The following is a 24,580-nucleotide window of genomic DNA, read 5'->3' as shown; positions in this document are numbered from 1 at the left end:
ATGTAGCATATATTATATACTAGTAGTTCATATGGGAATATGTATATTAATCACTACCTTTATTTCGCTCTTCCTACCACTGATATTTTTTAAGTGGCATGCATCACAGTTAGAGATTTCTACTCCCTTTCTACAGGGCATACACATGTACTCATTTCAATTTAGTTACTGTAGAAATCCTTCCACTGTTTGTAATATAGTGATAAATGATTCATAATCTATGACCAACCACTACACATAGGTTTATTATTAATTTTTAATTTGTATTGCCATAACCCCTATGAGCACTAACGATGGACCAGTATACCTCATTGTGCTAGGTGCCGTACAAACACAGAACAAAAAAGATGGTCCCTGCCTGAAAGAGCTTACAATCTAAGCACAAGACACGAGACAACAGATATATAGACAGACTGACAGGGAATACTAGGAAACAAGGAGACCATTGTGGTCAGCACAGTGGGCAGTGGTGTAGGCATACCAGTGACATAACCATTGTCAAGGTTGTTGTGGGCATCCTGGCAAAGGAGAGTGTAAAGGAGAATAATGAGGTAGTGTTGTGGATGTTTGAGGAGCTCCTCCCAAGTGTGAGGCACAGCCTAGGAGAAAGCATGAAGGTGCTTGTTTAACATTTAAGCCAGCAATGGAGGCTGGCATCTTGGTCCAAATGGAGGCAGGAGTTGACCTTTCGGCAGGGAATGAGAGATGATAGGGTCAGGTGGGCAATGTGAAAGTGAAGACAAGCAGTTTATAGTCAATGCAACAGAGAAATGGGAGTCAGTGGAGGGATGAAAGGAGAAGGGTGATATGGTCCAAGCAGTGGGCTAGGAGAATGAGCTAGATGGCTGTTTCTTGTGACTGGATAGGGTGCTGTGGCTTGTTTGGCTGTTGCTAGAGGCTCTTTCTGGGTAAGGGACTGGGCCTAGCTGCCAAGTATGTTGGTGATGGAGCTTCTGCTGACCCAACACTCAACTCTGGGGCACTGCCTCCCCAGGAGGCTGTGTAGCTGGGCACCTACCCACTGGAAGAGCTGCTTGAGCTGATCACTGTGTTGGCTGGAGGAGGAGGAGAGTTGAGGAGCTACAGTAGAGCTGATAAGAGTGTGGGAGGGTCCCAGGAGGGGGCAGTAAAAAAGGGGGCGGGGTAAAAGGTGCTCCTTTCTTTCCCTGCCATTGCTCCTGCAGGATCCTCTCGCCCATGGGACTTCTCTTCCCACACCCCAGCTTATGGGTAACTCAGCAGCTGCTTCTTACGACTCACTCAGGGTTTGAGAAGTCCCTCCCTCTTGGGCCCTCAGGTCCCCATCCCTCAGCTTTCTTAGGTAATTGCAAAGTTATATATTAAAATGGTCTGATTTCAATAGCATCTGTTTGATTCTCTCCATGGGGTTGGTGGTGTGCGTGCGTGTATATAATATGTATATAAATGTACTGAAATCGCCCTTGACAAAGCTATCGGTGAAATGTCAGGACATGACACAGCAATAGTTAGATAAGTCTAAATAGGTCAATACCTTGAAGGTTTTTACAACATTGCAGTAGCTGGAAGAGAATTATATAGTACTTAGGGATGAACCGTCGTGGCAGCCTGTCAGCTTGCTAAGTGGACAGCTGTTCTCTGTTTCCAAGATGGCATTTCCAGACATGCACTTTGTGTTCGGGAGACCCACCTAGCTGATCCTGCCATTCATTTAAAAAAATGGCAAATAAGGTACCAGTCTTTCTTGACAAAACGGTTGGTGTTTATGCCCAACCTGTAACCGGTAACATTTGATATTTCTGTCTATGGCAATGCAATGGGTGTGCCTGGGTGTACTGTATAGAGAGGTTAGGCACAGTCCTGCTCTAGGGTGTCAGAACTGCAAACACTTAAGCAAGTGGATAATTTCATGCACATGAGTAATCCTGTTAACTTCAATGGGACTATGCGTCTCAGCAATGTTACAAAGATATGTAAAGTGTTTGCAGGATCTGGGATGTTGCCATGCCACAGGGAAAAATTACATTTGGCAAAGGGAAAGGAAGGAGGGAAATATACACAAAATAAAGAAAGCAGGTTTTCTTGTATCACATGTTGCACATTATGTATGTTCCTGACTTTATATGGCTAGTAGCATCTCCGATTGTTAAGATTGCCCAACACTTCTTATTATAAGACCCTGTTTTCAGTTGCTTACAACTTTGCCAAACTTCAACCATTTGGGATGCAATGACATGCCAGGTGTCTTCCTCAGGTTGAATGTTTTTGAAAATTTCAGCCCAAATGGTTCAGCTGTTTGTTTTTTCCCATGCTAAAACAGTCTGGTGGCCTTTTCTTTCAGCATTTATAGCATCCCCAGGCTTTGGGCAGGGACTGGAAATTTGGCAATGAGCAGCCTCTTTGCCATCCCTGTGAAAATGTGCCCGAATTTGGCCTAGTAATAACCTTTTGAAGAATCACAATTTGCATATGCTCAGTAGAAACTTCTTAGAGTTTAACAGCTAAAATTTCCTAGGATTCTGTCCTCATAGAACATGTCCCATCCCCTCACAGATCCTGCATGTCATAGGATCATAGAATATCAGGGTTGGAAGGGACCTCAGGAAGTCATCTGGTCCAACCCCCTGCTCAAAGCAGGACCAATCCCCAACTAAATCATCCCAGCCAGGGCTTTGTCAAGTCTGACCTTAAAAAACCTCTAAGGAAGGAGATTCCACCACCTCCCTAGGTAACCTAGGTGACCAGATTGCACATGTGCCATTTGCACAGAGCAACTGAGCACAGTACAACCCAAGGCTACAGGGACAAAGCCAGCGGTAGTAACTGTTCTGGGCCAGGGTGGGGCTGGGCAGTGGAACTGAGAGCAGGCAGCCTCTCTCTTGTGTGTGCTCAGAGACCCACCCCTGCTGGCACCTTGGCAGAATGGATGAGAAAGCTGCCTTAGACAAATGCTGAGAGAACAAAAAGTGGAGCAGTGGGGAGGGAAGGGAGTAGAGTGGAACATGCAATGTGATGGTACTGGGATTGGAGAGAAGAGAAACTGGAATCAAGGGGAGACTGAGACTGAGAGCCAGTTGGCTGCGGGGACACTGAGATTGGATGAGGAGCTGGGGAAGACTGGGACTTGCTGGAGAAGGACATGGAGACTAGGAACTGGAGTGGGTGGGAACAGTGGGAGGGGCGACAGATCTGACAAGGAGCTGTGATGCAGCGGGGAGAACTGGGACTGGCTAGGTAGGCAAAGAGATTGGGCTGGGCAAGAGAACCTGCGAGGGAGTGGCAGGAAGGAGATTGAAGAGGAGCCCGGGAAGGAAGACTAGGACTGGGAGCCAGAGCAGCAAGGAGAGGAGAGACTGATCGGAGAAGGGTCTGGGAACTGAGACTGGCTGGGCAAGGAGATTGGGATTGGATATGTGGAGGGGGGGAAGATTGGGACTTGGGACAAGGGACTTGGATGGGAATACTAGGACTGGTTGGCCAAGGAGATAGGGATTAGCAAAAGAAGCCTGGGGAGTGGAGACTGGGATTGGTTAGGAGAATGGGGCTGGAACAAGGCACTGGGGTAGGGAAGAGATAGGACTGGGACGGGGACAGTTTGGAGGTGATGAGGCAAAAGGGATCAAGCATGGGGAAAAGGGGCAGAAGAGTGTGTGCCCACTAGGTCTCGCCATTCCTCTGCTGTCAGCAAATATCTTTGAAACCTACTGCCAAAGTGTCCCATCCCCTTCTAGTGCTGGTCCACATAGAAGATGCCATACTATTGGTATCAGTTACTCCATTAGCTCAAGTGGCAGGGTGTGTGTGTGGTGGGTCTCAAGTTTCCAACCTTGCTAACAACCCATGTGGGTGTTAATATGATGCCATGTGATGGAATTTCTGGTTTTTAAGATATTTTTTAAAACCTAGGATATTGCGCGCACGCACACACACGAGAAAGGGGAATGTCTTAGGAAGGTGAGGAAGTGACTCATTTTTGGAAAGAAGTGAGTTTGAAGCACAACTTGAACAAGAAAAGAGGGAAGAGAATAGTGTGGCATAAATGATCAGAGAAGACATTGCAGGCATAGGACACAGCATGGGAAAAGGCATTGAGATGGCTGAAGGAGAAGAAAGCATACATGAAAGAGATCTGTACAATACCCTTTAGCAGCTAGTAGGTGATAGTCGATGCCAAATATATTCCATAATTCGGTATGCTCAGGAAGGGCCGGACTGAGGTAGTATAAAAACTGATCCTCTCTCCACAATAGAATGCATTTCTGTGCAATTATTCTTGAAGTCTTTTGTGGACAATGTGGGGAACAAATGTATGTAACTTTTCCCAGTGTTGCACCTGACTTCTGTCTCAGTAGGACTTTTGCAGAACTTCTTTTTCCTGAGGACGGGGTGGATGTTAAACTAAAGCCTGCTTCCTTTGCACACATGAGAGGTCCCATGGTTATCAGATGTGACTATTTCCATGAGTAAGGGATCCAGTTTTGATACTATCTTTCAACCATAGCTGAAAATAATAACAAAAAGTATTTCATTGTTGAGAGACTGTCTTAAAATAGGACCAGTAATGCTGATGTTTATTGTTTGAGATGGCAGCACATAGTAGTACATCAGGACTGTTCTGGCAATTGACCTAGAAACATGGTTGCCTGAGTTATTAAGCATCTGTGTAAAATATTATCTTTTTGTAATCTTAAACATTTCTTATCAAGGAAAATACATTCACTTATTTAAATATTCATGGTAGGTCACTGAATTTGTGCAGAATATATCAATCTGGGTGGGCAATGGGGTAGAGTCAATGTAACATATGGCCTAATAGTTTAAAGTCTAAAGTTAGGGTCCTAAATATAAGTAGCCTTAGTTTCAGGAATGCTAAGCACCCACAAATCCCTTCGGGAGCCGCAGATAAAAAACAGGCCATTGTTGTTTAGAAGCCTAAATATGGATTTAGGAACCTAACTTTAGGTTTGAAAATGTTGGCCACAGTGTGCAGGATTTAATGGATTCTAGAAGAATGGTGTTGAGAAAGGGTAGGTGGAACAGAGGGAAGATGGGTTGGGGAACAGTTCTGGCTTCCCCCTATTCCACCTACCCTTCCTCAACACCATTCTTCTAGATGTAGCACCATCATTTGATACGAGTATCCCATAGTGTTACCAGGACTGGGTGAATGAATAGGGCGTAAACATGAATCTGTCCAAATCATCTGTATTTACATCCCTCAAAATGAACCCAACATTGAATTTGAGATAGACACTTTTGTGACAGCACAGGCATCATCATTGTCTCCACATCACAGTACCCCGCATTCTGGGAGCCCATTGCTGGAGTGTGGACAGTGGGAAGAAGACAGCCATCTCCCCGTGTGGCTGGCCAGAAGAAAATGTCCCTGTGCTCCACTAGCCCTTTCAGATAGAATAGCTGCAGTATGAATTCCTGGTCAGCATTATGGATCTTTGTGGAGAACAGTAGAACTAAAGTTCTTTGGGTTCACGCAGCTCCATTTCTGCAGGTTGATAGTTTACTGCAGGGGAAGGAGTGTTGTTGCATCATCATCATGTTATTAGTAAATAAAGACTAAGGCCTGGTCTACGCTAGCGGGGGTGGGGGTCGAACTAAGGTACACAACTTCAGCTACGCAAATAGCGTAGCTGAAGTCGAACTACCTTAGTTCGAGTTACTTACCCGTCCTCACAGCGCGGGATCGACGTCCGCAGGTCCCCCGTCGACTCCGCCACCGCCGTTCGTGGTGGTGGAGTTCCGGAGTCGACGGGAGCGCGTTCGGAGTTCGATATATCGCGTCTAGATGAGACGCAATATATCGAACTCCGAGAATTCGATTGCTACCCGCCGATCCGGCTGGTAGTGAAGACGTACCCCAAAGGTGAAATCAGTAGGAGTTTTGCCATTGATTTCATTCGGACCAGGATTTCACCCTAGGTGTAAAACTGAACATAAAAAGACAATATGGGCACATTTTCAGTCACAAATTCTGGTGGGACAACAGGAAAGACTGATTGTGTGGTGTCTGGCATCAATATATTGCTCTTTTGATAGCGTAGAATGTACTTTATGCTGGAATCATAGCTATAACCCATGGGCATAATTCCTCTGAGAATTGCAGTATGTGGTAATCTAACCCTTGTAGAAGAAAATTGATTTGTTTTCCTTTACAGATATTGGATTTGGAACCCAAAATGGAGGTAGCTGAAACTAAGTTTAAGAACCAAGGGGGGAAAAATCAGGCCTTAATCCAGTATTAAAACAGAGAAATTGGTTCTGGGACCCTTAATCCAAATCCTTAGACTATTGCATGCATATGATTAGTTGCTGCACAGTAACATATTTTACAGCACTTCTGGAGCATTCTGAATCCCTAGAGCTTAATTTCCAATATAAATTAAACTCCGAGAGAACACTTCCTAAACTTTTTTGCCTTTAGATGTTTCTTCCAGGGATTCAACACATCTTTTTCAACGTAATCAAAAATTGCCAGAATGGTTCCATATATAGCATACTGATTTTACTAGGGAATTATCACTCCTATATTATGACTCCTTATGAAGTTTACATCAGACACACTGAAAGTGAAAGTGTCTTTCAGGTGTCTACTACACTTAGAAGGAAGTATTTTAATTAACAGTCTGTGCCCATGACAGTGTTGACAACACTGAGTTCAGTGGAATCATACTGGCATAAAACTGGTATATCATAGTTGGGATCAGGCTCATATAGTCGAGAGAGAGACAAATTCTATCAAGGATTCATATATAGCAAGGATTCGTGGAAGAAATAATCTTGTCTCTTCTCATTCAGTATAATTTTTGCTCCCTGGTTGTATTGAGAGCTCACTCCCATATTTGATCTCTTTATGGAAACTCGCCAGGCCCATCTATGGACTCTCCCAATTTCCCAGAAATTTACACAAGTCAAACATAAAGAGTTGATGGTAGTGTGAGATTGTACCTAGTATGAATTGTTTCAGGTCATTATGTTCCATTTTTTCAGGAACGCCCACAATTTTATTTTTGCACCCTCTGTTTTCAGTCATCTATAAGGTCATTTTATCCTCCAGAACAGGGGTGGCCAACCTGAGCCTGAGAAAGAGCCAGAATTTACCAATGTACATTGCCAAAGAGCCACAGTAATAAGTCAGCAGCCCCCCCCACATCAGCTCCCCCCTCCCACTCACTCTCAGCCCCACCAATCAGCACCCCCCCTCCCCGTACCTTGTATAGGAGTCGGTGCCTATACAAGGAGCCACATATTAATTTCTGAAGAGCCGCATGTGGCTCCAGAGCCACAGATGGGCCATCCCTGCTCCAGAGCCTTGTTGTGGGTAGTTACATTCAATTAGATCTCAGTCTCATTTTGTATGGAAAAGATTCTAGTCTCCACCTCCATAGCTCTTGGTAATTTTCCTGATAGTTTCCCTACCATCGAAAAGATTCTTTTGATAGCCCCTATCTCAGAGGTTGTATAGCAGCTTCACCATTTTCCTCAGTATCTTGGATTCTGAAGCATTTCCCCCACTCCTTTGCTCTCCTTTTGTAGACATCTAAATGTCTCCATCAACATTGTTAGCTCCAGTGTACAGAAACATGTTGTTAGAAGTTTTATAATACTTCCCCCCTCACACATACCCCAGGACAAGTTTGTAACCGAGACCTTTACCAACAGCTCATTAGCATGCAGTTTTATTAAATTCATTATTGCTACTGTTGTGGAGGGAGTCACCAGATGGCACTGTTAAGCATACTCTTACAAAAAAAATTCTTAGCATGTGTGCAGGGTACAGTCTGATATAGTTATTAGTTTTGTGATGCAGTTGTATTGAGAGTGGTGAACAATAAACTCTCATTTTAATCTCACTAACAAAAATCAGTTCTGGACTCATAATTTCTTCCTGGGAACTGGTCATTGCCGCCTTGGTTAAGATTTCTGAAAGATGAGGTTGCCTGTGTGCGATTTGTGACCACCTCTGTTGCAGGACTGGAGTATATAGTGTAAGCGTATATAATGTACACTAAGAAAATGCCTTAACTCCATAGGACTGACAGTCTTCTGCAACAGAAAACCAACATGCCAGGCCCCAATATCTGCACCTGCTCAGCAGAGGGGTGACAGTGACAGTAATATACATAAAGGACTAGTTTGGTCCTGGCCCCTCTCTGGGTATGAAAAGGAGGGAGAGGGCTTGAGGAGTATTTTTTTTTTCCTTTCTCAGTCCTACCTCTCTGCTTGGTGACCAAACACAATAGATCAGATTTTCATCAAGATTACTCAGATTTTCACCAGAATAATACCATTGACATCAGCAGAGTTAATGTGGATTTATACTGAGCAGAATGTGGCTCAGTGAGTCCAAGGAGACTGCAGAGTTAGCAATGCTGTTGGAACTAACCTCTGGAAAAGAGGCAGATCAACATCCACTCTTCCTTACGCCAGCCAGAAAAGCTAACCAGACACAGAGGACAGTGGACAAAGGTCGGTGTAGCAGCCATATTTTCTGGCCCCCAGGGCTCCAAGATGCAATTCTGTCTTCAATTTCCCTTTGGGGCAGGTTGCTTCCATATGTCACCTAACCTGAGGTAATGCCTTAAAGCTAAATTTGAGCTGCACATTAGAAATGAGCAGAAACTGCAAAGTTGGGATCTCTGTCTAGCTCTGGATCCAAACTTCCCCATAGTTGGAGAGTGTATGTGGGTGGGGGGGGGCAGGTTTAATTCCACCCCTACATAAAATAAACAGTTTTGAAACTGGATGAGTTTCATGAGATGGCAGTATGAGATCCTGTCAGATACAGTGTATGTTTAGATTTTTAGATGAAGGGCTCCATTGACTTCAGTTATCAATGTATACCAGCTGAAGACCTGGCCTAAGTAATGTAATAAACTCTGTAGTTGTAAACTCTCTGACTGGACGATGAAATCAATGCATTTGAAGGCATATATATATATAATATGCCTTCAAAGTCAAACATTTATTATCTTCTGTCAGGAATTGCAGCATTAATTAAAACATCAGAGGGCAACCCAAGAAAAGTGTATTTAGCACAAATAGAAGCCTACATTGTATGGTAGGCAGCATTGTCTGCACATAATTTTAGAAGTAAGTTGCCCCCTACAAGTTTTTTCTTACTTCCTAATTCAGGTGACTGTCATACGATTAAAAAAAACATTTGCCCCCAGTAGGTTTTGTGCCATCAGTTTAATTTATATTTTATTTTATAAAATTAATTGTGTGTATGAAAGATTGGACTCCTTAGTAAGCTGAATTAGTTCATGGGCCATTACTAAAATATAAGGGAATGGAGATCAACTTCCTACTGAATAGTTTACTGCTCTGGCCCAGGTTTTTAATCCACAAGAAAAAAAGCAGTTTGGCTTGAGTTACTCTTTTGACAGCAGAATTATACCCTTGGTGACAACTTTCATTTAAAGTGTAATAAACAATACTTCCCCTGCTTCCTCAAGAGAGGGCATAACAACAGAGTGCTACCTGAAGGCCTGGAGAAGGGAAAATGGCAAAAATCTTAAGATTTATCTATCTACCCTTTAGCATAGAGAACAATCTATAGTAGTTAAGTTTTCTGGTATATGGTATTTGGAGCAATTTTTCCAGTGTGTGGCCTCACTGGTCATAATGGCAAAAATGTGCATGCTCCCACTGAGTCCAACACTCAGGTTCTGCTACCTTTCCATCCCACTGAAGTTAGGGGCAACTGGGGATGGCTTAGCCACTGGTATATGTAGGAGCAGCCTATGGGCTGCCCTAACTTGCACTGGTTAGAAGGATCCACAAGGCCTATTTCAGAGATCCAGGACTGCCTGAGTGGAATGCTCCAGCCATACTCCACGAATAGCTACTATACGAAGGGGTTGGGAATGGGTGATGTAGAGTTAGCTACAACAGCTTTAAACCAGTCAGGGATTCCCAGCTGCATTATTAGGGTCGTTCTCTGTCCCCTTCGTATCAACTGCAGCTACCAAAAGGGACCGATCTACCTTTGTGTGTGCAAAAACTACCACATCTGCATGACTAAAACATTCGGGTTTGATCATGGATTGGATAATTACATAAGTCCCAGATCTGTGACTATGAATGTCTGTTTGCAAACACATGAGATTCTTCCTTGGCAGTGAACATGTGGTCTTTTTTTGTAAAGGCACCCTTCTGCCCACAATTGACTGTTTGTCCCGTTCCATCCCAGAATGTTATGAGCTAGGACAGATCCTTAAAAACCCATATTTCTAACTTTCTTTTTACTAAGAATTTTTCCCCAAAAAAACTTTCAATATTTGTATAGAATTGGGCAAATCTTTAACCATGGATAAGCATTGTTAATCATAGGGTTAGAATAGACTGCAAAATCGGCAATCTTCCTGTTTTTAAACCACCAAGGTAAATATTATCTGTCCATAGTTTGCTTGCAATTAGTACTAACAAATGTAACCACTATTTTTATTAATAATTTTGCAAGCAGATGAAGGCTGTCTGTATCACTGTTATATTAACTAAGCCATATGCCAGGGTGGCCAAACCGTGGCTCCCGGAGCCCCCCACGCTTCATCATTCCCAGCTAACAGACTGGGGAAGGGGGTGGGAGCTCAAGGCTTCTGCCCTGCAGTGGAGTCATGGGGCTAGGGACTTCTGCCAGAGACAAGTCCTGCTTTCTAAGAGGCAGGGGCACAATTTAAAAGTTCAGCCCTCCCAACAGCTTGAGTCACATGACCCCAGGCACCCTCTCCTCTTTCCTTCAGAGGCTTCTCTCTTCAGCTCCCTGGTGTAAGCTCCATGTGGAGAGGCAGTGACCAACAGCTGGGTGCTGCAGGGAGGGGTCTCTGCTTTAGCTCATTGGGGAGAAGCAGCAGCAAAAGCAGCTGAAGCCCTGAGCCTCTGCAGGCGCCTCTCACTGGGCTGAAGCTCCAAGACTTCCCCTCCCGCCAGGGCTGAAGCCTCAAGCCCCAGCAGGAGCACCCCAGCTCTCAAACTTCTGAAGATTGTCTGTCATATGCGGCTCGGTGGGTCAGGTAGTTTGGGCAGCCAGGCCACATGCAATCATACATAGCAGTATCATTAGGGTAACAGCAAAGTGAAGTCAGGTGCAGTAAAGGTTAGAAACATTCTTTGGTTTTATTTCCTCTTTTTCATACCATCATGTGTCTGAGAACACAACTGAATAGAAATTGCCTATACAGAATTAGGCAGGGAAAGGCAGCATGCTGTGACATGTAGTATTACTTCTCTTAGAAGTGAAAGGAAAGTGACACTGGTGTTCTGAATGAGGTCTACCATTACCCACTGTAGGTGGTAAAATCAGCTTGTGAGGTGCCTTTTGCTTCACTCAGCAGCGTGCCTCAGTCACAAAATGCTGCAATTTAAAGTGTAAAATGTTACAGTGCACATTGGCAAGCAAAATTGTCAACCCTATGCAGGCAAAAATCATGAGTCAAGCCTCCCAAATATGAGATTGCCTACAAATAATAAACTGGGGTTCTTTTTATTTGCCTTCTGTTTTTGAGCTTTTAGCATTCACATTTTCAAGTTTTCTCTGCTACCATAAGTGCTAGAAACTTACTTGTTTTTTTTAAATGAAAGTTAAGATTCTCACCTGACTCTAGGAGCTGGGGCTTTAAGAAAATGTATTAAATATGACAAACTTGCAATAAAATCATGAAAGTTGGCAACACTGCGTCAGGCACATAAAGCTGTGCTAATAATGTGTTAATGCACAAATACTCTTAGTAAATTGGGTGTAACAGGTGGGTCCGGGGCTCAACCCTCTGAGGGGAGGAGGGGAGCCACACCGGCCCGCTTGTCTCACAGGGGTTCTGTCCTGTCTCTTTAAGGCTAGGACAGGCCCAGGCCCCCTGGTGCAGGGGCTGGGCGACAAACAGTCTAAATAGGTCTCAGGCCTTTGGTAGCAGGCTGAGCCAGTAACAAACAGTACAGGGGCTCAGGCCTCTTGTGGCAGGCTGAGCCAGTAGCAAACAGTACAGGGGCTCAGGCCTCTTGTGGCAGGCTGAGCCAGTAGCAAACAGTACAGGGGCTCAGGCCTCTTGTGGCAGGCTGAGCCAGTAGCAAGCAGTACAGGGGCTCAGGCCTCTTGTGGCAGGCTGAGCCAGTAGCAAGCAGTACAGGGGCTCAGGCCTTTTGCGGCAGGCTGAGCCAGTAGGTAGAGCGGGACGACTGCCACCCGTGAGTGGGGTGGCAGGGGGGGACACAGGCCCACCCACTCCACTGTGTCCCGGCCCGGGGCCCTAGGCAGCGGTCCTCACCGCTGCCGGTCAGTGGGGATCCTGACCGCAACACACTGACATGGGTTCAGTCTGGTCAGCAGCCTGACTGAGGTCAGCTGCCCCCGGGCCACTTCCACTATCCCCCTCTTGGCCTACCTGGTCCACGGCGTCTCGCCCCGGGAAGTCCCACTGCATGGGCTCGTCCCAACCCGGGCTGGGGGGTAGGTCTGGTAGGTCCTTAGGGAAGTCCAGCCAATCCTGCCCCGGGGGCTCCTCGGGGTAACAGCATGGCAGCTGGGGCGTTCCCCCAGGCTCCTCGTCGTAGGTGCCGCGGGGGAGTTCCGGCTGGTCTTCCCAGGAGCGAGGTAGGGTGCTCTCCGTCCAGTCCAGGCAGTCGCTCGGGGCTCCAGTGGTTCCTCCGGTAGGAGCTCCCTCAGGCAGGTCTGCTCTCCCCGGTGGCTGAGAGCTGACTGAGCTGGGAGGCCCGGCTTTTATTCTTCCGGGTCGCCGCCTGACCCTCTGAGGGGCGGGCTCACCCTGCTGTAGCCCCGCCCCTTCCTGTGTCCGGGGCTCAACCCTCTCCGGGGAGGAGGGGAGCCACACCGGCCCGCTACATTGGGCTATGTGTGACTTATGATCACTGTAGTCACAAACAGGACATGAGAAATGGGGACACAAATACAACTAAGGTGTTTGGAGCGTGCAGTTAAGGCAAAAGTTGTTTACTCCTTCATTCTGCAAAACTCACTGTCAGCGCTATTGCACGTCTGGTAAAGAAATGGCTAGGAAGTCCATGCTTCACTGTGGAGCCCAAATGATGCAATTGGTAAACAATATTTCCGGAGAGACTTATATATGGTCACAGGTCTGAGTGGAACACTGACCATATTGGCATAGAAAGCATCAATGCAGGAACCCTGGTCACAGCCAGATCTGTACATGGAGAGCTGCCAGAACTAAGTGGTGTCTGGTGTATCTTATGCTGACTTTATAGGGTTTGAGACAATGCCTATTGCAGTCAGTGGTTGCAGCCCTCTTTGCTTTACTGGCGCTGGAGCAGGCACTAAATGCACAGAGATCCATCTGCTCTTTTGCATTGTTCTCACCTGTCAAAGGAAGTTCAGCACTGAGCCCATTAAGTGGAATGCAGTGTCACTGTGAAGAAACAAGACAAAAATCCTGGCTGTCCACAACCTTAATTTCTTCCTTGCCACGTTCTTCTCACTGTATTGAAATGGGCGGCTACAGCTTTAGGTTTTTTTAACTTCTGCTTTGATCGCAGATGAGCTAATCCCCTGAAAGAATGAAAAAGGAAATATTAATGCTACTCAGCACTTACGTAGCACTTTACATCTTGGAAGCATTGTCCAAGTGTTAATTATTATGACCCCTTGCGTCATTAGTCTGATTGGATTCTATTTCCATAACAAGGAAGGTCATTGTAAAATGACTGTACTTGGGCAGCAGTTTATTGTTTTTTAAACAATGATTAATTTTACCCGGTGTATTTCAATTCCTACTGTGATTTTTTTTTTTTGCCAAAGGAAAATAAGCCTTTTATTACAGAATAGAAGTGAACAGGTTTGAAAAGATTTCTCGCACCTCTGAACATGGGGATGTTAGGAAGTCTGTAGGTGAGTCATAGCGCTACCATCATCACTGCTCTGTCTTCCTGCTCTGGACACTGTCAAGGTCCTGCCATCTCTCCCTGGAAAAAACAGCACCAGAAGTACTTATTAGATGATGATGTGACATCTGTATGGAAGGGTCAGCATGGTTGTTCAGAATACCTGTGTATAGGTGGTGAAAATCAGCTAGTTCATCTTTACCTCACATCTAGTTCAGGTTAGAATTACTTTTGTCTTGAGAATCCTCCAGCTGACTTTTAATGTGGTTAAACCATATGAACAATGGAATATATTGTCAATTAAATGTAAAATGCAATATATTATGTCAATTTGTTTTGATTATCATTTTATTTTTAAAAAATCCTAAACTATGAAACATACATTAATATATCAGTATTCTGGAAAGGTTCTTTCAGGCTTAGGCAGTTTTTATTAATAAAGATGTTGTTTGCGGTCTCAGTGAAATATACCTTTATACTTTTTTACTGTTTGGTCTAACAAATAATCCAACAATCTAATGTAATTAAAGTCCATTAATGTTTGCACTCTAGATTATTCATTCAGTAAATACTCCTTTTCCCTCCAGTAGTAATATTTAAGCTTTTGGCTACCGTGGTATCGATAGAGATGAGTTTATACGGATAGATATACTTGTGTGTCAGACTATTTTGTCTTACAATTACAACATGTATAAAAATCTAAGGTGAAAAGTTGCAGGGAGGAAATGGTATGCAGTAACTGTTTGAGTATGCACTAACTCAGCTGTTAATTTTTCTTGCCAAAATATCAAGTCTGATGGTAGTACAAGCAACAATAGACACACCTTTTCTTTAATAATCACAGTTAGAATCTTGTAGTTGTTGTGAGGAGGATGAAAAGGGATTGTACTCATTTACTTTAGGGTAAATTATACTGTATTTTTTGCTTTTGTGGTTTGATTGAGGTATCATTTCATGACCTCATGACAATCTCACATCCACCTTTAGACTTTTTGTTTTAAATTTCTGTCTAGCTCAGATTCTATGGTTCAGTCATCAGCTCTAGAAATGAAGTTTAGAAAGGAAGAACTACCACAACTTTACACTGTCTCATAACAGTGAAACACTGTCAAATCTGTTTAATTATAGTGGCAATTATGAAACTGCAGCCTTCTTGCGAAAGATCCACACTGTTGATTGGAGTTGGCCACCCAAGTGACCTGTTGCCTCAGGAAGTCTCCCTTCCCTTGTCCCCTCCATCTCCTCCCAAAGACCAGGACATGATGGTTTTCTTATTTGTCCTCAATATATTAGCTTGATCCTGCAGTCTTTTGTTGTGCAGATCTCCCATTGGCTTCATCAGTGTTGAAATACACATACAATATGGGCTGCAGGATCATACCAAAAAGGTGGTGTTCTTCCTAAACATAGAGCATAAGGTGACTTGCAGTCAGGTGAAGGTTAATTGATCTGCTTCTAAATTTAGTTGGGATCAAGGTGAATTAAGGAGAAACCCTGGGACTGATGGGTCAGGAGCTGCCAGAGTACACCTGAAAGACTGAGAGGAGAAAGATGTGGGGTAGGTGATGTGTATTGGGAGGAAGTGTCAGTAGAATAGCAGGAAGGTCATGGAGACTAGCAGCTCTACAGGAACCTTTTCAGAAGTGGAAGAGTCTGGCAGAAGTTTTTGTTAGCCTATCTTCACTCTTGGCCGGAGTTTGTTGATTTTTAAAACATCTTAGACAGAGATTGAATAGAACGAGACTCCAGGATCCAAACACTGGGGAAGCTTGGATCTAGATTGTGGGCTTCTCTCTGGATTTAAATATCTGTGGTAAACTGACTGTGGTAAACTTCGACATAAAGACTTGAACATTAGTCCCTTTTCTTGTCTTCTTCCAGGTGAACAGGAGCCAGCAGTCAGCAGTGATTCTGATATATCATTGATTATGGCGATGGAGGTGGGACTGTCTGATGTGGAGCTTTCCACTGACCAAGACTGCGAAGAGGTGAAATCCTGAAAAACAAGCAGAAAACCCTACTAAACTAAAGGGTAGGCATGAGGGGCAGGGACAGAGTCAACTTTCTAGAATTTGGACCAGTCACATACTCTCTCTCACGCTCACACACATATACACACACACTTATACACACACACACCCCTCTAGAGCACTATCAATCCAGCACTCCTTTCTGAGATGGTCATGAAAAAGCAATAGCAACAGTTGTGTCTACCTGGATGCAGTTTCATCATCTACATGTGTCTATTTTGTTCACGTGGAAGATGACAGCTTATTGTTTTCCCACTCGCTTAAAAGCAATCCTGTACCTCTTCAGTGGCTCGTAAGTGTACAACTGAAATGACAGCGTGAGTGTTTTCTACTCTTGTTCATTCTTTTTTTAAAAGAAGATGTTTATTTATAGTTGATTATCGATGGACACTGGGTTTTTTTCGTTGACTGACCCCAGCTTTTCCAAGAGTTCAGTCTGGAAGTTTGAATTCCTCTTCTCTGATCATTTCATGATCTGTCTCCAGGATTTATTATTGCCTTGACGTTTCTGCATGAAGTATGCATGGCTTTGAAAAGAAACAGTGCTTCAGCACTCTCTATTAATATGAAGCCTATTTTCTTTAAGATTTTAAAACCTTTAAAGTGGGTCTTGGAGATTATATCTTCAAGAGGCCTTTACCCATGTGAGTTGAAGCCCCCAATTAATTGACATTGGTGTCTTGTTGTTTAAAACTGCATTATGTTGGCTTCCACTTACAGAGCTCAATTAAATGCACAGACAGTAACGTGTAAGAGAGAGAAATAATGGCACTAAACTTCATCCTGTACTTGCTATATTTTCTGCCATTGACAGCTCTGGTATTAATGGCCTTCCTTGTGACTTCCTTGTTCAGTAGCTGGAAAACAGGATCTAGTTTAAAATCAGGTACTTCCTTAAATTTAAAAACAAAAATCAGCAGACCAATGAGTGAGCAGTTTCAAGAGGGCACTTGGTAATACTCATGTGGTATTTGTGGCTGATGGAAATACTTTTAGAAAAAGTCTGAACTGCAAAGACGATTACAATGTCAGTTTCCAGAATAAATAGTTAAACCAAGAGCAGCTGGACAAATTGTTTACCTTCATATTTTTAAGTGCAATTTTGCACAGAATTGTTAGCAAACACAAGGATTTAGGTGAATCTTCAGTTCACTGCTTTCTAGAGACCTCTGAATGTGGCTGTACGAGTCAGATGAGCTACTCGTATATTTGAACCTGAAAAAAATTTCAACAGAAGAATTCAGTTTTGTTTCTGGCTGATAGATTAAACATTAAGGCATCGTATCAATGCCAAAACAAAAGTCTTTAACTATTACTAGCCTGTCTTCAACTATGACTTACAGAAATGCACCACTTATTGGTAATTATTCAGGGGGCAATTTTATGTTTCAGTCAAAATATTCAAGTGCAAAGGAGGACTTTCAGCTTTTTGTTTATAAGAGAGTGAACATTTTCTTTTGACAGTCACATGATTTAAATCACATTACCCCCCTCTTGAGCAGGTCAGTAGAATCAACAGCACACAGCTCATATACAAATTGCAAGGAAAGGAAAACTATTTTCATCTAACTGTATTATAGCAGAATCTCAAAATGCCACTATGTTATTTCAGCATTGCCATTTTAATCTCCTCTTTTCAGGCATTTATACTTTAACTCTAAAAATTTACTCCCTGTTGACACATGGGCACGTGAGGTCTTGCAGTAGGAGGAGTTTAACAATATATTTTTTAAAAAGCTAGTTGATTCTTTCTTAAATTACAGGATGGGTGGGGAGGAGGGAGAGAGAGGGTTTGCTGGACTCTTTTTGTCCGGTTATGACTCAGTTCGTTTTGTAGATGAAATTTTGAGTATTCTTAGTCCACACAAGTGAACTAGGAGCTTTCAGCAAAATAACCCTAGCTAATGACAATTCAAAACTGTGGCCGGTGCACACACCATTACCTTTTTATAAACAGTTTTTAAAATGTATCTTTTTGTTGTATTAAAGGGACATAGTCAATTGGAAATCTGATCAGTTTGAAAAACAAGCTAAAGATAGTGTCAGACTCTTCACCTGCTTCGGGTCACCATTGCCAATATTTGTGGTTTTATAATATTTTTTGAACTTTTTCTGTTCGCTGTTTCTCTGTGAAAGATTCACACTAACCTCAGGGGAATGTGACTGACAGAGTGAAGTACATCCTTGGGCACAAGGCAGCACATAAGCCCCACTTAAGCCCTAGAAATAATACTGAAATGGGATGTAAGTGATGCATAGGCCTTCTGCACAGGGATGAAATTCACCTAAAATGGCTATACAGGGGAAATAAGGAAACTGATTATACACAAAGAGCTCTCAATACACAAAGTAAACAAACTGATAAAGTAGAGAGAGAGAAAATTCACTAATCTCTCCCAGTGATAGTCATCTTAAGTGTTACTTGGATCAAGAGTAAGTTTAAAAAACGGTTCTGACAGAAACATGATGTTTAAGTTGACTGTGACCCTTAACATCAAATATTTGCAAACCATGAATAGACAGAACAATTAGAATCATCCTTAAAGCCGGAGCATGGATTGCAGTGTAGGTGACTCAAAGCATTTATTTTATTACAAAACTTTTGTTAAACTAATGTCAAGGGTGAGCGTTACCAGTTATCTCTAGCCATCTCCATATTGGGATGATCCCAACATTAAGACAGGTGAGGTCAGTACTTCTGTGAGGGATGAAAGAAAACCCTAACCCCTTGATTTGGTTGGGACTTAGGCACATGTTTAAAGCTAAGTACATATCGTGCATGGGGATGATTTCCTAAATCAGGACCTGATTGATAAAGTGTTCTTTGTATTTGAAATCTGTCAAGCACCTTGGGAATCTTTGGCTGAAAGATTATTACATTACGTTATTAAACCCACAAAATCAGGGAAGTTAGTGTTAAGACTAACTCTGCATAACTCATTGTACTGTGCAGCGGTATACTGTAATGCATATAGGCCCCAATCCTACAAATATTTATAGAGATAATTAACTTTACTCATAGGAATAGCCCATTGACTTCAATGAGGCTACTCACGCGAGTAAAATTAAGCATGTACATAAGAATTTGCAAGATTGGGGAATATTTTGCAAGATTACCCCCTGCTAGGACCTCCCTGTAATTTCTGCCTACCATTATATTTAATATTGGGGTTCAGTATTAAAGGCTCAGTCCAGCACTGAATATCCATTGACTTCTGGGCCTCAGATGCTGGCTGTACAGGCAGCCTACCTCCTATCCAGGAAACAAGTCAGCCTGCCCTAGGGAAATGGTGTGTTCATGGAAATAGTTCTCCTCCCTCAGATTGTAACGCTCTGTCTACTGTCTGTTTCTCTTCACCACCACCATACCTGCTGGCACTGCAAAGTCCATGGGAGTTACTAGCTACTCCTAGGGCTAGAGTAACCTCCTGCACAGTGTCACTGGCTGGGGAGACAGATCAATGCTTTAAGGGTATGTCTACAATAGAAATGCTACAGATGCAGCACTGCAGTTGTGCCACTGTTGAGCTGTAGTGTAGACACTCAGTACAGTAATGGAAGGGGTTCTTCCATCACTGTAGTTAATCCACCTCCCCAAGGGACAGTAGCGAGGTTGATGAAAGAATTCTTCCATTGACCAAGTGCTGTCTACACTGAGGCTTAGGTCAGCTTAACTACATCTCTCAAGAGCATGAACTGTTCACACTGCTGAGCAGCATATCTAGATCAACCTAAATTTTAGGTGTAGACCAGGCCAAAGAAAAGAAAATCCTTATTGTGGGAAGAGAATCCTCTTGCTTCTCCCCCTCTTTTGCTGTTCTTTTCATCCACGTGAGCGTTTCTCTGATTTCCCATTCACAATGTGGGTGAATGGTGAGAAATCTTTAGCTTCTCCCTGGATGAATTTCATACCGAATAATACCTTTAACACAACCCTTTAAAATGTCTTCCAGTTGCTGACCTTGTTCAGTATTCTGCAGCACCATTCCCAGAAGCCATTGAGCTGATCAGAGACTGTGACTTCACCTCTGGGGAAGGCCCAGGCTTGGGCAGCCATGTAATGCAGAGATTGTTACTGAGGGGGTTGTTTCTCCTTTGGATAAGCAGTAACCTCTGCAGCTGTGTAACTTAGGAAGCCTGAAGACTCTTCAGGGACCAGCAGTTGAAGATGTGAATTTGGGCAGACAGAGCCCACACTGTAAATTTCTCATGGTTTTTGTGGGTTTAATTAAGCTACATTCAAAAAGACCAGTTGAGCGCTTGAACCATGTAAAATGTGCATAGACAAAACCCTGCACTTGGAAAAAAAATGCACTCACAGGATACCCAATTTACACATGCAAATGCTAGTTTGTGAACACAAATATGGGTCTTGTGCCATGTGCCAGCTGTACATCAATTCTCCCTGGCTCACCCATTCTGCAAGGGGCTGAAAAATTGACATGAAATGTTACTTTTTTTCTGATTTACGGTAGTTTTAGAACTTGGGGAAGCACTGGGACAATCATAGGTCAATAATTTGTAGACAGAATAAATTGATTTAATCTTCCTGGTCTTTACAGTATTGAATCCACATGTGTATGTGCACAGACAGAATATGATTTTTAAGAATGAATTGTAATGAAAACAGCGGGAGATAGCAATTTAGTCAGTTTTTGATTTAGAGATAGTGACACAAAAAAGCTAGTTTAATTGAAAACTATTGAATTCATACATGGGGAAAGCAAGGAGGAGGGTTTGGTTCCTATCACCAAGGTGATAGCGTTGTTAGGAAGTGGACCTAGGACCTTTATAGGAAGCTTTCCATGGACTTCAGTGAGATGTGGATCCAGCCCACAGGAAGCAGTTGTAAGAGGTTAGTATTTAAATAGGAACTTGTCACTTGTTACATGAATAGTTAGTGATATAGTCTCATTTCTGATAGAGGTGGGCCCAAGTAACAGACTTCAGATCCAGATCGGAATTTGAACTATCTCAAAGTTTGAAGGTGTCAGGAACCAAGATTTGGTTTAGGGCCATCTCAGGTTTCTGTTATTTTATTCACCTTCCTCCTCTTCTGAATCAAAACCATCTTGTCTAATTATGAATTCTTCAATTATTCAAACAGAGCTGAATTTCCCTGACAGGCATTTGCAGACTGCTTTACACATGTATGTGCCCTTAATTAGCAAACATCAGCTACTGATTTTCCAGAATATGGATTTTATTTGCAGTTTCTGTTCAATGTAGAAACCTTAGAGTGCAGTAATTTATTTGTGTAGATTTTCAGACCTACTTCCCTATGAATTTTCTCTGTTTAATATATGTTGCATTACTTCTGCCAGGAAAATTTGTGATTAAAAGGCAACGATCAGGGCACAGGCTTTTATATAACACAGGATGCAAATCCTGGTCTTGACAAGTGGTCAGTGTTGTAATGACAATGCATGTTATGTACAGCGAAGGCAAATGCATTTCAGCTGAGCAGCTGTGAATTGCCCAGATTTTATTTATAGGTGGCTTGTTCCTAACCAGTAACTGTCCCTAGGAAAGTTTAGGGCTAAGCAAATAGGCCAGAATGAGCTATAAGGATATGGCCATGTGGTCTGGGCATATAAAGGTCGGCACTGGCAAATGATCACTTACTGATTTTTATTTCTCTTTTATTAGTAATGTTTTTTTTCCCTCTGATAGGGATGTTTCTGCAGATATCTGTAAAAGAGAAGGATGCAAATCCAAGCCATGGCATCATGAATATATGCTGTATCCAAGTTGATCTGACTTTACAAACTGAAATTTTAGCATCAGATTTTCTGGTGTGATGCGTCCACTTTGCACCATACCCCAAGTGTATTTTGGCCTTACAGCATCTTAACCAGCCCACAGGGAATCACTCTAGTGTAAGACTGATCTTCCAGAGTCACACAGATGATATAGGGGCTCTGAGCCCATCCCACTCTGCTTTCTGTGTTGCAGAGGGAAGGGGCCAAGGCCAGGATAACACCAATCCTCAGCTGCATTTTTTGCCCTGGTGGATGTTGCAGGCATAATTTAGAGCGGCCATTAGGTTGCTCTAACTCATTACAAGAGCCTCAATCTTCCCAGAATAGGAACAAGATTATGAGAGTGGAAATGTGAGCTTTATGCCAACTTCGTATAGCACCCTTGATATGTGCTATATGAAGTTTACCCACACCCCTGGATCTGGCCTGTACTGCATATCGGGCCTGATTTTTATTTACACTAAAGCTGCTTTACACCACTCTGGCAGTGCAAAGAGGCCTCGGTGTAAACAAGAATGAGGGAGTCATCTTTGTCTACAACATAATGAAGTTTAAATGCTTAGTAAAAGATAGTGCCCTTGTTGTTTGAGGGTTTCAGGGTAACCTAAGCACTCATCAACACTAATGAGGCCAACAGTCTAACAGCTGGATTGTTAAGGAAAACTGAGCATTGACTAATTTATTTTAGAGAGCCAAAGAAGTTAACCATATATTGGTCAATTAGTGTCAAAGAATTTAGTTGGTTTGCTTAGAGTAATAATTTAAATAATGAAATATTTTATAGCGATAGGAAGGACAGGGTGACACTGTTACTTTAGTGGACATTTTTCTAATAGCAGCAGTTGATCCAACACAACTAGTTCTTTTAATTTAGCACATTGTTGCCTGAACTAATTGATACTTTTGCGGTTGAAAAAAGAACACCAGATGGACTTTTTAGTCTGGAATTTGTTCATGTACCAGATGGTACTTATTGATTGATGAAGTGGATAGTTAGGGAGAAGAGCGCCCTCTGCAGCACAGTTTCTAATCTGCCATCTAGAGTTTTCAAAGGACTAACTCATTACAACCAATACTAACTCTTCAGCAACTGGGAATTTTTGTCACCAATAAAAATACTAGTTCTTCAGCAACTGAAAATGTGGTCCATATTTTAAAAAACAATGCAAAAGGGGAAGGTGCATTAAGGATGCCGTGAAGTTTCATAGAAAAGCCAATGAAAGAACTTTTCACCTGAAAAAGTCCGTGTTTCTCAAATTATGTTCTTTGTGATTCGGTGGAGTGAATGCAGAAAAAAAGGAAGAGAACATTTTTCCTTACAATTTTTAAAAAGGCATCAGAATCAACATACTTCTTTGCTATGAATGTAAAAGGTTATTACAGTTGTGAAATATCCAAGTGTTTTGTATGTGTACATACTCCCATCCTTACTTCCTGTTTTATGTTAGTTACCTGAAATGGCTGTACCATTTTATAATTAGAAATATAAAGAGGGGACGGGGTTGGGAGGAGTTATTTTTTTAGCAAGATGTTCCTCGTATTTAGTGAACATTGAAAATGATTTTGTACTTGTCAAAATATACATTCCATCCATTTCCAGAAAATAATTATTTTTATTTAAAATAGTTTTTAAACAAAAACAAAAAAAATGTGGCATCCACTTAGCATGCAGTTCATGAACAGAGCAAAAATATTCCGGTCTCTGGCAATGGCTCCACAGTTTTAGCTAGTGATGTATATTCCAGCAGACCAGTACCAGCAAATGCCAATTAAAAAAAAATAAAATAAAAGGAAAAAATAAAATATTTAACTCCTTGGTGTATTTTATTTTGTGTTTCAGAGAAAGACCTGCATATCGTACTGAAATTATTTCCAGTTAGAAAACTGTATTATAATAGTGAAATATTAAAAATTAGAGCATAATCCTGCTTCTCATACCTCCCTAAAAGCTGATGCAGGGGCTGTTGTTCCTACACGCAAAATGTATGTTTTGTTTTGCTGAAGACCTGCTATGATTAAGGTGTATTTTGCAGTGAGCCTCTTTAGCTGGCTTTACAAGCCATTTCTGCAGAGCCTATGATGTTTGCTGTAATGGAAGTTACCCCTTCACCTCTGCATTAAGAAATTTTTCTATCATCCAAACAACCTCACTTTGATATGTGAAACATCTAATGAAAAACCATGAAGGAATTACATGGTGGTATTTGCATAGACAATTTTTAATTAAGCATTCTTTGCTAGCTGTGAATTGTCTGCCTAAACAATGCAGTAGTGGTTTGTGAAGCAAGACATTTTTCTAAGCTTTATTTTCTGTACAGTATTGCAAATGTATTTCAATTTTTAGTTAAGTCTTCGCTGTTGTTTTATTATGCATACATCTCCCCCTTCAATGCACTTTATATCTCTTGAAAAATGTGGGAGTCAGCGAACTATCATCTTTAAAGGGATTTGCCTGAAATCAAGAGGCACAAACTTTTATTTTGCTTTAGTATATACTGTAAATGCTTAAGAGCATAGACAGTTGGGGGAAATGCTGAAGTGTTAAGGCTGATATTTGGAAACATTATTCAGTAGTACCACCTGGCTATTTTTGTGAGAGGGTTATAATGTAAATATGTGAGACTCTGTTATGTACTAGTTAAATATTGCAGCTATAAAAGTTAAGATTGTGAATACTAAGAAATTTTATTGAAACTTTTTTAATAAAAGTGGATCTGATTACTGTGTCATTCATATTTCTAAACAGAACTGTAAAACCAGCTTTTGTTGATACATGAAAATTTCTAATGCTTTCTTGCTGAGTTCTTCTCCAACTGAGTTTGGAGTTCAGAGAAATCAGTAGCACAGCCTACAGCGAGGCAAAAGTAAATAAATAGTTCTGCTGATGAAACTCAACTGCTGCTATTGCAGTCCTTTGGATTTTTCTGATGATAAGACTACAAA

At 42.2% G+C, this 24,580-nt stretch overlaps 1 protein-coding gene across 2 annotated transcripts in view; it reads left to right on the top strand.

The window, feature by feature from the left end:
• RNF150 (ring finger protein 150) overlaps positions 1-24,355 on the top strand; it is a 210,759-nt gene extending 186,404 nt beyond the window's left edge. Inside the window, exons 7-8 of one of the 2 annotated variants that reach the window (XM_045018331.1) lie at positions 15,727-15,877; positions 21,549-24,355. In XM_045018331.1, coding sequence (XP_044874266.1) covers positions 15,727-15,845 — 119 coding nt within the window. In that variant the 3' untranslated portion in view covers positions 15,846-15,877; positions 21,549-24,355. Of the gene's footprint in view, positions 1-15,726 lie in introns of both variants that reach the window. The other variant, XM_045018330.1, reaches the window with a different exon arrangement.
• The last annotated feature ends 225 nt before the right edge of the window (positions 24,356-24,580 follow it).

This window comes from Mauremys mutica, chromosome 5, assembly GCF_020497125.1.
Source record: "Mauremys mutica isolate MM-2020 ecotype Southern chromosome 5, ASM2049712v1, whole genome shotgun sequence".
Lineage (NCBI taxonomy): Eukaryota > Metazoa > Chordata > Testudines > Geoemydidae > Mauremys > Mauremys mutica.
Note: the sequence above shows the minus strand (reverse complement) of the source record. Positions and strands in the feature narration are given on the sequence as shown.